We start from the raw sequence: 12,386 nt of genomic DNA, 5'->3' as shown, positions 1-12,386 counted from the left end.
TAGCTAGTACTTTTTACTTTGACTTCAATAGATTTTTGGAGCAGTACTTCTACTCATACGTAAGTAAATAAATCAATGCTTCTCTTTGTTTGAGTAGGACATTTTACACCCTATAGTTGTTCCAGCCAAACTGCTTTCTCTCTCTCTCTCTCTGATTTCCCCCCATTTTCTCCCCAATTGTACTTGGCCAATTTCCCCCCCTTGCTGCCCTGGTTGCTGCTCCACCCTCTGCCGATCTGGGGAGAGCCAAGACTAGCACCATGCTCCCTCCGACACATGCGCAATTGCCAGCCACTTCTTTTCACCTGACAGCGGGGAGCGTCACCGGCAGGACATAGCACGTGGGAGGATCACGCTATTCCCACCAGTTCCCTTCTGCCCCGAACAGGCGCCCCTACCGACCAGAGGAGGTGCTAGCGCAGCAGCGACCAGGACACATACCCCTAATCCGGCTTCCCACCCACAGACACAGCCAATCGTGCCTGTATGGACGCCCGACCAAGCCGGAGGTAACACGGGGGTGCAAGCCTGTAACCCTTGTGTTGGTAGGCGGGGAATCTACCGCTACACTACCTGGACGCCCCAGCTTTATAGTTTACTGTAACTCCGGTGGTAGCCAAGGTGTTAGTTTACCAATGTTTGTTTCTCTGTCAGTACACTGTATAGCGGTTCAGAGATGCGTTGGTAACCATTGTACAAAACTCATAGTACTCAGAGTGTTCTTTTTTTTGGGGGGGGGGGGGGGCATTTTGCCTTTATTAGATAGGACAGTAGGCAGACAGGGAAGGTAGGGAGAGAAAGGGGATGACGTGGCAAAGGACCACGGGTCAGATTCGAACCCGCGTCGGCCGCAAGAAGGACCGAGCCTCCGTGGTATGTGTGCTACCAGGTGAGCCACCAGGATGCACATGTTCACAAGTGTTCTTGACTGTGATTGCTGTGGTTTATTTGTTTATTTAAAAGGATCCCCATTAGCTGACACCTAGACGACAGCTAGTCTTCCTGGGGTCCAAGACAATAGGCTTGTTTGAGTTGACTGCCGCCTCGCCTGGAAAGCAGACGAGAGCAGCCGAGCGCCGTCAGGCGAGGCGTCAACAAGTCGAACACCCCCGACAGCACACTCACTGCTGCTTTTCTTCTTCTACAGTTTTGTTTAACAGCGGTTTGTAAACAAATTAAAACATGCATTAGCGCCACCCACACTCACTGCTCAAATGACGCAGCCCTTCAGATTCCTTTTATTTTATTTTAATGTAGGCATTACAGGTGGTATTTATGTAAAATATAGAGTGACAGCTTGGAATAGATATAAAATTGAAGTTTCTACACTTCACCAATCACTGTGGGTTTGTGATGCACCTGTGTTGAACCAATGGGCGCTCAGCTTGATGCGTTTCTCGTCATCCGCAGTCGGGCGCAGTTGGTGGGGAGCAACTGCGGCGCCTTGCTCCAAATCTGCGCCTCGCTCTCACTAGAGTCCCGTGGCTCACGCAGTCGGGCAGACGGAGCAAGTCGGCCAACTTTTCTAACCATCATGCAACGGGGCAAGCAAGGCGCTGGTCGAATCTGCGCAGAAGTCGATTGGACGAACGGTTCTTGAGATAAACCAAAAAAAATTATGTTGCCAGTAGGTGGCGCTATGCCGAATTGCACAAAAACAGGGCACTGCACTGCACAATAGGGCACACTCCCAAAGTTTGAAGTCGATCCGACCAACGGTTCTCGATGGCATGCAGCAGATGATGCTCATCCATAAGCAGTGGTGGAAATGGCCAAGTTTTACGATCTGGGGACCACTCAAAGCTTTTCAATATCAGTACATTCACCCATTCACACAACGATGAAGGCAAGCTACCAAACGGGTGTTGGCGCAGCCAGAGCAATTTAGAGAGAGAGTGGCGTCAGCAGCGGACCAAAATGCGTGACTCATTAGCCAATGAACAGCCAGGAAGGGGTCTCGCACTACTTTTGAATGCTAAAATAAAGCTGATAATGCACAATTAGATTTTTTTTTTAAACTTTCAAAGTACAACACAAACTGTCCATTTCGCTGCAACTCGACAGTGCTGCTTAATCCAGAACCTTACTTCCTGGAACTCTTGAGAGTAAAAAAACTGGTCCATTGGAGTGAATGAAGATGTCTTGACTCGTCTATATATATGGCTCTGGGCGCAGCCATCGGGAGCAATTTGGGTTTGAGTTTCTGTCCATCTGCTTTTCAGGTACGGGAACAAACGCCTGCTACATGGAGGAGATACGCAATGTGAAGCGGGTGGAGGGCGACGACGGGCGGATGTGTATCAACACGGAGTGGGGCGGCTTCGGGGACGACGGCTCACTCAGAGACATCCAGACGGAGTTTGACCTGACGGTGGACAAGAACTCACTCAACCCCGGGGTTCACACGTACGTCTCTCTGTAGCACACGATAAAGGAATACAGGCTACAGCATGGTTTTGGAAGACTCACTTGTCAACAGGTGTTAGGTAAATCATTAACATTAACATGCAGCATTAATTAAGTAACCTGTAAACGGACCGCTCAGTCTAAAATCCAAAATGCATATTTTGCCTCTCACCTGTAGTGCTATTTATCCATCTAGATCGTTTTGTGTTAGTTGTCTGCATTTTGGAGATATCGGCCGTAGAGATGGCTGCTTTCTCTCCAATAGGCCTACAATGGAACTGGTTGGCACTCGGCACCAAAAAAATAATTTGAAAAACTCAACAGCAATGTCTCTTAACAGAAAAAATGACCCGGTTACCCAAGATAATCCACAGACCTTGTTATGAGCAGTTTCATGCAGGAACTATTTTCTTTTGACCGAACTACACCTGCTAGCAGCAGCTAAAGCAGCAGCTAGTGGGAGTAGTTGGTCAAGAAAATTGTTTTTTCAGGGTTTTTTGTTTGTTTGTTTGTTTGTTTTTGCACGCGCTGGAGTACCACACTGTGGCACAGTAGCAGAGTATGCTCTCTATTGTGCTCCTATAAAAGTTTATTAGGAGCTGAGGGGGGAGTTTGGCCTTTCTCAGTTTCCTTAAGAAGAATCTCCTGAGTCTTCTTCACTAGGTAGGAGGTGTTGATGGACCATCTTTCGTTATGTAGGTGCCTGTTTTTTTCCTACATAGAACCCGAATCCAAATACATTATTCGGGAAAGCACAGATTATGCGATGGAAACTCGTTGCTCATTATTATTCCGAAAAAATATATAATATAATAAGCCATGTTTCAGCCATGATGTTTTTATTGGTTTTATGACATACAAATGTCCAGGAAGTCACTAATCACTTCTCAACATAGGCGATTATAGACCTTCCAAACAGGGGTTGCACCACCCAGAAGTCAATATTACTCCGGTAGGGGGGCTTGTGCCCCCCCTGGATAAAGAAATTTTAATTTTAAAATAAAATGCATTAATCTGGGGCACTCTGAGAGCAAAATGAAGAGGCTAGTAGATATGAAGAACTACACACATCACATGAATATCCTCTTCACTATGCTGTGGCTTTACAGTGATGAAAAAATAATTGTCTCCTTATATAGCCTATTCTATCTGCATGATAGTGTTTCCCAACCACTGAACCGTGGCCCACTGGTGGGCCTCAGAGCACCATCTAGTGGGCTCCTAAAGCAGGTGTTTGCAGTCAACTACTTGAAATTAATATGTGGCAGTCAAAATCTATTTGTGGTGCTCAAAATCTATTGTGGTGTACCTCCACAAATAGATAACTGTATAGGAGACAATGAATGCTATAGTAGGATAACACATTCTCCAACAACATATCACAATATGCTGAATGACACCTACAGTAGATGCAACTTTTCCCAAGCTGCAGTCAGGTGTTGTACTGGTCAGCTTCCAGGTATGAATGTGTGTGTGAATGTGAACAGGGCACTCCTGAAAAAGAGAGCATTGCTCTCAGTGAGACTCCCCCTGTATAAATAAAAGGTTTAAAAAAAAAAAGTAAAAAAAAAAAATCATCTGGCCACTAGGGGTTGCACGTGCAGCCAGTGCACCAACGTGCACCATCGTGCACTGTCCGTTTATTTATTTTCATTTCCTAGTTTTAGTTTTCCAGTCACTGTTTCAAACAAATCCAGGACCAGAGATTAAATAACATCAGCATACACCACCTGCCTGCGCCCAGGCAGGAGATTGACCACCTGATGACCTGGAGCAGTCAAAACAACTTGGAACGCAATGCCAAAAGACAGTGGAGATGAAGAGAGAAAAGGTCAAGAGAGCTCGGAAGTCCAACACAGGTGTGAAGAAGGTGCTCTTTGATGAGGATAACACAAGTTCAAAAAAGAAAGGTCCAAGGCACTCTTTTGGCAAAAAGTAAAAAGCCTTTATTTAGATGGCTATTTCATTATGAAATGTTTAAAAACATAGCTGGTGCATAGTAAAATAGAGCTGGGACATAACCCATGTGTAGCGGCACAAACAGCCGTCCTCAGGGTATGTGGAGAGACAGTGGAGATGGTTCTGGACCCAGCCACACCTTCCCCCATCACTCTGGGTGACTCCCCAGTCAACACTGTGGAGTCCTTTCGCTTCCTGGGCTCAACAATCAGCCAGGACCTGAAATGGGAGTCGAACACCAAATCTCTCACCAAGAAGGCACAACAGAGTCCATCCTCACCTCCTCCATCACCTTCTGGTATGCTGCTGCTGCCCGCAAGGACATCTCCAGACTGCAGTGCATCAATTCAATTCAAATCAAAAAACTTTATTAGTCCCGCAAGGGGCAATTTAAGGCATGAATACTGCAAACAAGCTGTACTTTGTACACATCCAAAGACAAAACAAGAAACAAGGACAATATGACACATGACACTGATAAAGCAAGGATCCCTGATTACAATTTATCCAACACCACAGATGAATACAGCAGTCAAGTCAATATAAATTAAATTCAGTCAATATGTAATAATGATGCATTATGTAATAATATGCGCAATATGTAATACATCACCTGAACGCAATATGTAATAACGTTTGACGCATTTTGTAATACATTTATTACATATTGCGCAAATTATTACATAATGTGGGGGTTGCACTTTTTTCTGGTTGAAAATGTAATAAGTGACGCATTATGTAAGAAAATTAGAAAATGCACTGAAGTTGTCATGGGGAGAGGGGAGTAGGCTAGTACATATATTTGACCATAAAAAGCATTTTAACAGAGTGTTGACCCGTGCCAATTAACCCAGAATGCGCAAATTTCTCTGTCCTCATGTGTCAAAACCAGTCAAGCAACTAGATATAGCCTAGTTGTTCAGCTGATGATGAACTGAATCTATGGGTGACAACAGCCCGATCGGGTAGGCTACACCTTCTCTCTCAGCTTGCTGTGGCACTTTTATTTATGGTAATCCAGCGGGCATAGACTGTAAGACCCGACACTTGCATTTCAGTTCTGGCCTTTGATCTACAAGTGATAGGAGCGTGGTTGACATAGCCGCATTTACTGCCTCAATCCATAGATTACAGGGCCATTTAAACATAAGAAATCCATTGAAATTGAGGATTCCCCATCCACTAGGGGAGGCGGGCCTTGTGACCTATACTGGCACCTGCCGCCAGAGCGGCGATCTAACATGCAGCGGCTTCACTGAACGGGACCAGATCCTCTGTCCATTTATATATGTCGATGATACAGATACAGACACAGACACAGATGTCTCTGTACACATCTAACACCTGTTATGTGGTCCATGTCTCCGTCAGGTTTGAGAAGATGATCAGTGGGATGTATCTGGGTGAGGTGGTGCGGCTGGTCCTGGTCAAGCTGACAGAAGAGAAGCTGCTGTTTGAAGGCCAGGCGTCGGACGCTCTGCTGACCCCAGGCAGCTTTGAGACGCGCTTCATCTCCAAAATCGAGGAGTGAGTGTGACCTCGCCTGGCCTGCATGTCCCCTCTTTGGTTTTGTTGTTGTTGTTGTTTTGAAGCGCTGACACCGCTGTTTGACTGCGGATGGAGATTTTCACTGGGAGACTTTAGTGTCCAACACAAGTGCGAATCCAATTCAGTACTTTTTTCTTTTTTGTTGTTGTTATAACAATAATCATAACACATTATAAAGCATTTTATAATTACTTCACAATTTCTGGTCACTCATAGGCATTATGTTTCAAGGATCATAGCTTACGCCGTACAGTATTATAATTCTCTTCTTCTAAAGCAGTGGGTCTCAAACTTGTTTTGGCTTCAGTACCCTCTCCCTGATTTCTGAATATAAGTACCCCCTTTACCCGAGTACAACATTTTGCTTAGAAAACTGCAAGAGAAAACTATAGCATATGATGCAATGAATGAATAATAACCCACCTTTTGAAGAATATAGCATAAAAAAATAACAAGTGCAAGAGTTGCAATTAGTGCTTCCTGAGAAGATTTATTTTAATGTGTCATTTATTTGCATGATTTATTCGTGTATTTATCCATTTTCCCCTTTCTCTCAAGTACCCCTTGTAGTACCTCCATGTACCCCTAGGGGTATGCGTACCCCTGTTTGGGAACCCCTGTTCTAAAGCATTATGCATACTTATAAGTGTTTGTAAGTATAACTAGAAGATCTAAATTTCCTACCGAAAATCTAATTGTGCTTGCTGTCCTCGCCATGCACCACCTGCCTTGCAAGGTCCCTGCCCATGCAGCTAGGGGGACTAAGTAGTTATGGGCGGGCCTATGTGAGTAGAAGCAGGAGGAGCCAAGGAATCCAGGGGCGGAAGAATTTCGATTGTAGGCGCTACAGTTTAAAGTTTATGGACCAAAACGTGAAGAGGGCTGTTATAGCGCCACCTTTAGGTCAATAGGACTTTTTTTGTTGTTGATCAGAGCAATGAGTAAATGTGGGGCGAGCCAAGGAAACCTGTGAAAAAATAATTTTGATTGTAGAAGCTACGGTTCTAAAGTTATGGACCAAAACGTAACGATGGCTGTTATAGCGCCACCATCAGGTCAATCGGTGTAATTTTTTAGGCCAGAGTAGAAGACTAGTCTATGAACATATAGCCCCAATTTGGGAACAGTCACTCTTATGGCTTGTGAGCTATAGGTACTTGATGTTGCTACAGCACCCCCTATAGGCAAAATGACACAATCTTTTTCCTATCAGCTCAGAGTACATCCGTCCACACCTGTACAAAGGTTGGTTAGCATCGGATGTTGTGTTCTGGAGTTATGGCGATTTTTGTGAAATAGGCCCCACCCTCAGAAGTTTGGAAGTTGATTATATCGCAACGGTGCGTTTTCTTTTTTACCGCAAAATCAGGGCAGTCCACACACGATGTGTGCTTTGGTTTGGTGAAGATTGGACAACATTTCAAGGAGGAATGGCAAAAAAAACTGTTTTGGACAAAATTCTAAATGGCGGAAAATCTAGTCAGACGGAAATGGGCGTGGCCTATATGAGTAGATGCGGAAGTTCGACCCAAGGAATCCAGGGAAAAATAAGTTTGATTGTGGACGCTAGTGTTCAAAAGTTATGGACCAAGGTAAAGAGGGCTGTTATAGCGCCACCATCTGGTCAATTGGTGTAATTTTTTCGTGGATAGTAAAAGGCCCCTCTGTGCACGTCCCTACCAAGTTTGGTAGTTTTCGGGCATATGGTTTCTGAGATACAGCTAATTTAATGCAAGATATTTCGAAACCCGCTTAATCGTGAATAGCGCCCAAACCGCATGACAAAACCCTTAGCAAAGTCATAGCATACATGTCCTCAATGAGCCGCTCATTTTGAGGTCTGGCCTGTCTATGTGGTGCGTAAGATATCGGAGTTCTTACGCGCCAAACCTTTGTGGCAGATATAATAAGTATGTCAGACTTTATAGATTGTGCCTTGCTTTCAGCAAGCACGATAATTATACAGATTAACGCATTATAATGCATTATAGACATGGGCGTCATAGAATGTGTTACTTTTATCGGGGAAAACACATCAGGAGGGTGGTGTTGACAAACAAAATCTAATTTCAACAATGTTTTCAATAAACATATTTGATCATACAGAGTTAGGTACAAAACTAGAGGAAGATTTGTAATTTTTGTATTTTTTATTCTTATTTTTTATCACATTTCAGCGTTCTGGTACATGTTGATGTTTTTAATACAGTACATGTAGACAGTATGTGTGTATATAAGCTGTATCTTTTTTGTCCATTTTCTTGTCTCTCTTTCCTTCTCTCTCCCTCTCTGTCTCTCTCCCTCCCTCTCTGTCTTTCTCCCTGCCATCTCTCCCCATCCACTCTCTCTCTCTCTCTCAGGGAGGTCTCTGGTCTGCAGAATGCTCAGGACATCCTGACAGCCTTGGGGGTGAGTGGTGATGCGGTGGACGCTCGTGTGGTGCGTTTAGTTTGTGACACCGTGTCCTCGCGCTCCGCCCGGCTCTGCGCCGCCGCCCTGGCCACCATCGCCAAGCGCATCCGCGTGAACCGTGGACTAGACCACCTCAAGACCACCGTGGGGGTTGACGGGACGGTCTACAAGAAACACCCCAAGTAAGAACAAGGACACATAGGGTGGGGTTTGTTTGTGTGTGTGTGTGTGTGTGTGTGTGTGTGTGTGTGTGTGTGTGTGTGTGTGTGTGTGCATGCTCGCCCGCATGTGTCTTTGTACGCTCTCATACACACAGAACAAAATGCACCCGGATGCATGCATGCATATGCAGTTGCCCGTGTGTGTGTGTGTGTGTGTGTGTGTGTGTGTGTGCGTGTGCGCACGCGTGCGTGTGTGTGTTAAAATAGGAAACACAATAAAGAGAAAATAGGCCACAGTAAATCTGTGTTTTGCCGGTGTCTGATGCTCTTTCCTGGAAAAATAAATCCTCTGCTGCACAGGAAATTATGCGTTTTTACATTTCTGCTTTGTTTGGAATCAACAGAAGAACTGGGTAGTTAGTTAGCATAAGCAGTGATAGCAGAGACCTTTAATATAGATGGAGACACCCCACTCCAAAGTGGCTTAAACCTGCATTCTTTCTAATGGCCAGCAGGGGGCGACTCCACTGGCTGCAAAAAGATGTCTGATTGTATAGAAGTCAATGGGAAAATGACCCTACTTCTCACTAGATTTATGACCTCAGTAAACACTAATGAGTTTATGGTCTCAGTCGCTAGTTTCAAGTCTTCTTCAATACAGCATGATGTTCATTTAGTAAATTATGGTCCCATTTAGAGTCAAATAGACGATAAAGCAGACTATGTTTTGGGGCGTGATTGACAGGTCCTGTCCAGTAGGGATGGGGATCGGGACCCGGGAAGGACCCGGACCCGGTTACAAATTTCTCAACACCTGAAGATCAAAAAGATCCAAGCTTATTGATACTACTATCGAGACTAGCGAGTCCTGGCTATTATGTGACATTAGGCTATGTCTCGAGCAGTGTTGGGCAAGTTACTTGCAAAATATAATATACTACATATTACTAGTTACCGTACTTTCATTTGAAAGTAATGTTACTTTACAATATTACTGTCTGTGTAGAGTAACTCCTTACTTATTATTACATTACTTTTGCATGACTTTCTTTCACCAAAATAACAGCAGTAGCAGAATGACATCGCCCCCCCGGGAACCATCCCGAAAAATAATTTCAACTGTCTTGAAGTCAGTGTAACCAGTGGTTATTTGCATAAAAACACACAATTTGATTAGGAAATGATTGTATCTTTATTTAAATATGTACTTTCATGAACAGAAATGAACTCAATTTGGTGTTACTTGACAAAGTAAGTGGTATAATATTACTGAAAGCCTATTGGTAATAACTGAGTTACTGCTAAAAGTAATATATTACATGAAATATGTTACTTTAAAGAGTTAGCCCCAACACTGGTCTCGAGAGAGACGAGAGTTATGTCTTTTCAAATCACTGGTGCACAAACATTAATCGATTGTCTCGAACGTTTTTGAATTCAATTGAATTGCCTACAAACCACCATTAAACTAAATGAATTGAATTGCCTCACACCCATGTTCACTTCATTTCTCATTTGGTCAATTGGTTACATGCTAGGATGGCTACAGTAAACGTGCAAAGCAGTATAACAAATTTTTATACAAGCACTACCAGTTCTGTTCATTTATTGTTGCGTCGTCTTTCCACCAAATAATAGAAAAGTATCGATATGTGGTATCGATAAAGACTCGGATTGTTAAGCAGTCTCAAAAATGTCAATATAAATGTATGATCCCCATCCCTACTGTCCAGTGATCACGCAGCTCAATAGCAGACCAATAGCAGGTGGCGCTGCAGCTCTGTGGGAAGCTGATGGCGACAGCAGGTGGCGCTGCAGCTCTGTGGGAAACCCCTGGTCTCACGCTAGCTGATGCCGACGGTTAAAATGTCAAACTCAAGGCTTCAAAACGAGAGTCCACACAAACCAATGGGTGACGTCACGGTGGCTACGTCCATATTTTTATATGATCTATGGAAAAAAGATAAAAAACATAAAAAGCATAAAAGCAAGTCTATAAAAGTGAATTTTAAGAAGTAAAGTAATTTAAAGTCCCATTCAGTAAGTTTTCCAAGTTTTACTGTTGGAGAAACTGCGCCCTCTGGGTCCAATAGTATCGATAACGATATCACCGTTCAAAGTCAACAAAACACAGCGCCAGAAAGCTCTATGTACATGTTGTGACATCGGGTACTCACCACGTGATGAAATAATAATCCATAGTTCCGTGAAACATCATTTTCGTAGCAAATCCGAATCGAGTTACTTCCTTGTTTTCATGAACACAGCGCTTCCGCTGTACAGCACATGCGCGCATGCTTTTCTTTTTTCTTTTTTCTTGCTACGGGACGTGGCAGACAAACTGCTTAGTCCCAGTGCTGGCCAATGGAGGGCGGTGTGGGATAAATAAAGACGAGGGTCTCCCTATTACAAGTCAATCTATCATGTCCTGTGACTAAAAAGCTGTTATATTACAGTAAAAAATGTCAAAAATCTTACTGATTGGGGCTTTAAATGCACAACAATAAAGACATTTGAGAGTAATTTTAGTGTATTTGTGTTTGGTCAGGGACAAGATACAATGTGCGCTCACAATCACTAGTGAAAGAAAACCCAACCCAAGAGGTTTAAATGCAACATGTGATAAGTGTAAAACATATTTCATTGGTTCAGGCACCATTTAGGGACCAGTACAGTTTTTAGAATATTGTTTTAGCACTGATATCGGAAAAATAGCAAACAATGCCCATTCCTAGATATTTGTGCAGAAGATCCATGAGAAAGTTCAGACGTCACATCTGTAGACAGTCAGCATAGAGTCACTCGCTGACTCACCACATCCAATATGACTCATGTGTGCCATATAAATATATACATGCTCCACAAGCTTACACAATAAACTATTGTGTGTTCGTTTATTACAGCTAAAGGCAATTTCCTTTCACTTCAGCCAGCTCCAAGATTAAATCTGCTGTTTATTGAAGGAGAGTCAAGTCAAGTCAAGTCAAGTCAAGTTTATTTGTATAGCCCTAATTCACTAATTCCCAGTCATGTCCCAGAGGGCTTCACAGAAAATATGTTATACTGTATATATATATATAATATGGTTATAATAAATATGCTAATTCTAACTGACACAACAGTAGCAAATTACAGTAGTAATGATAACACATTGAACAATTGATAGAGAAATATAGAAAATATAGAAATATAGGATAGAGCAGAGGAGAGAGCAGGAGAAAGGAGGGGGAGGGAGAGCGGGGGGATGTGGGGGAGGAGAGAGCAGGGAGAGGGAGGAGGTGGGGAAGCAGCAGGGGAAAGGGGAAAGAGAAAGATAATGGGTGCCATGCTTTAGAATAGTGTGGGGGAGAGTTCAGGAAGGGGAGGAGGTGGGGAGGGAGCGCAGGGGGAGTATGAGAAAGAGGATGTGGAGAGAACAGGGAGAGGAGGGCTAGCTGACACAACAGTAGCAAATTACAATAGTAATAATAGCACATTGAACAGTCATATGATAGAGAAATATAGAAAATATAGAAATATAGGATAAAATGGGTGCCATGCTTTAGGGTAGAATGAGTGTGATGCTTTAGAATAGTGGGGGAATAGTGGGGAGGAGAGATCAGGAAAGGGAGGAGGTGGGGAGGGTGCAGGGGAAGGAGAGCAGGGGGAATATGAGAGAGGAGAGAGCAGGAAAGTGATGAGGTGGGGAGGGAATGGCAAATGTTGGGGAGTAGAGGAGGTGGGGAAGGAGCAGGGGAAGGGGGAAAGAGGAGAGAGCAGGAGGGGGGAGTGGGGGGGTGTGGGGGAGGAGAGAGCAGGGAGAGGGAGGAGGTGGGGAGGGAATGGGAAATGTGGGGGAGGAGAGAACAGAGAGGGAGAGGTGGGGAAGGAGCAGGGGAAGGGGGAAAGAGACAGAGAATG

At 43.9% G+C, this 12,386-nt stretch overlaps 1 protein-coding gene across 2 annotated transcripts in view; it reads left to right on the top strand.

Annotated features, from left to right (window-relative positions):
* Window positions 1–12,386, top strand: part of LOC310774082 (hexokinase-2-like) — a 58,049-nt gene that overhangs the window by 32,621 nt on the left and 13,042 nt on the right. For both annotated transcript variants that reach the window (XM_083634141.1, XM_083634140.1), the window contains exons 8-10: window positions 2,223–2,406; window positions 5,737–5,892; window positions 8,274–8,507. In XM_083634141.1, coding sequence (XP_083490267.1) covers window positions 2,223–2,406; window positions 5,737–5,892; window positions 8,274–8,507 — 574 coding nt within the window. The remainder of the gene's footprint in view (window positions 1–2,222; window positions 2,407–5,736; window positions 5,893–8,273; window positions 8,508–12,386) is intronic.

Source organism: Poromitra crassiceps, assembly GCF_964638095.1.
Source record: "Poromitra crassiceps genome assembly, chromosome: 1".
NCBI lineage: Eukaryota > Metazoa > Chordata > Actinopteri > Beryciformes > Melamphaidae > Poromitra > Poromitra crassiceps.
Note: the sequence above shows the minus strand (reverse complement) of the source record. Positions and strands in the feature narration are given on the sequence as shown.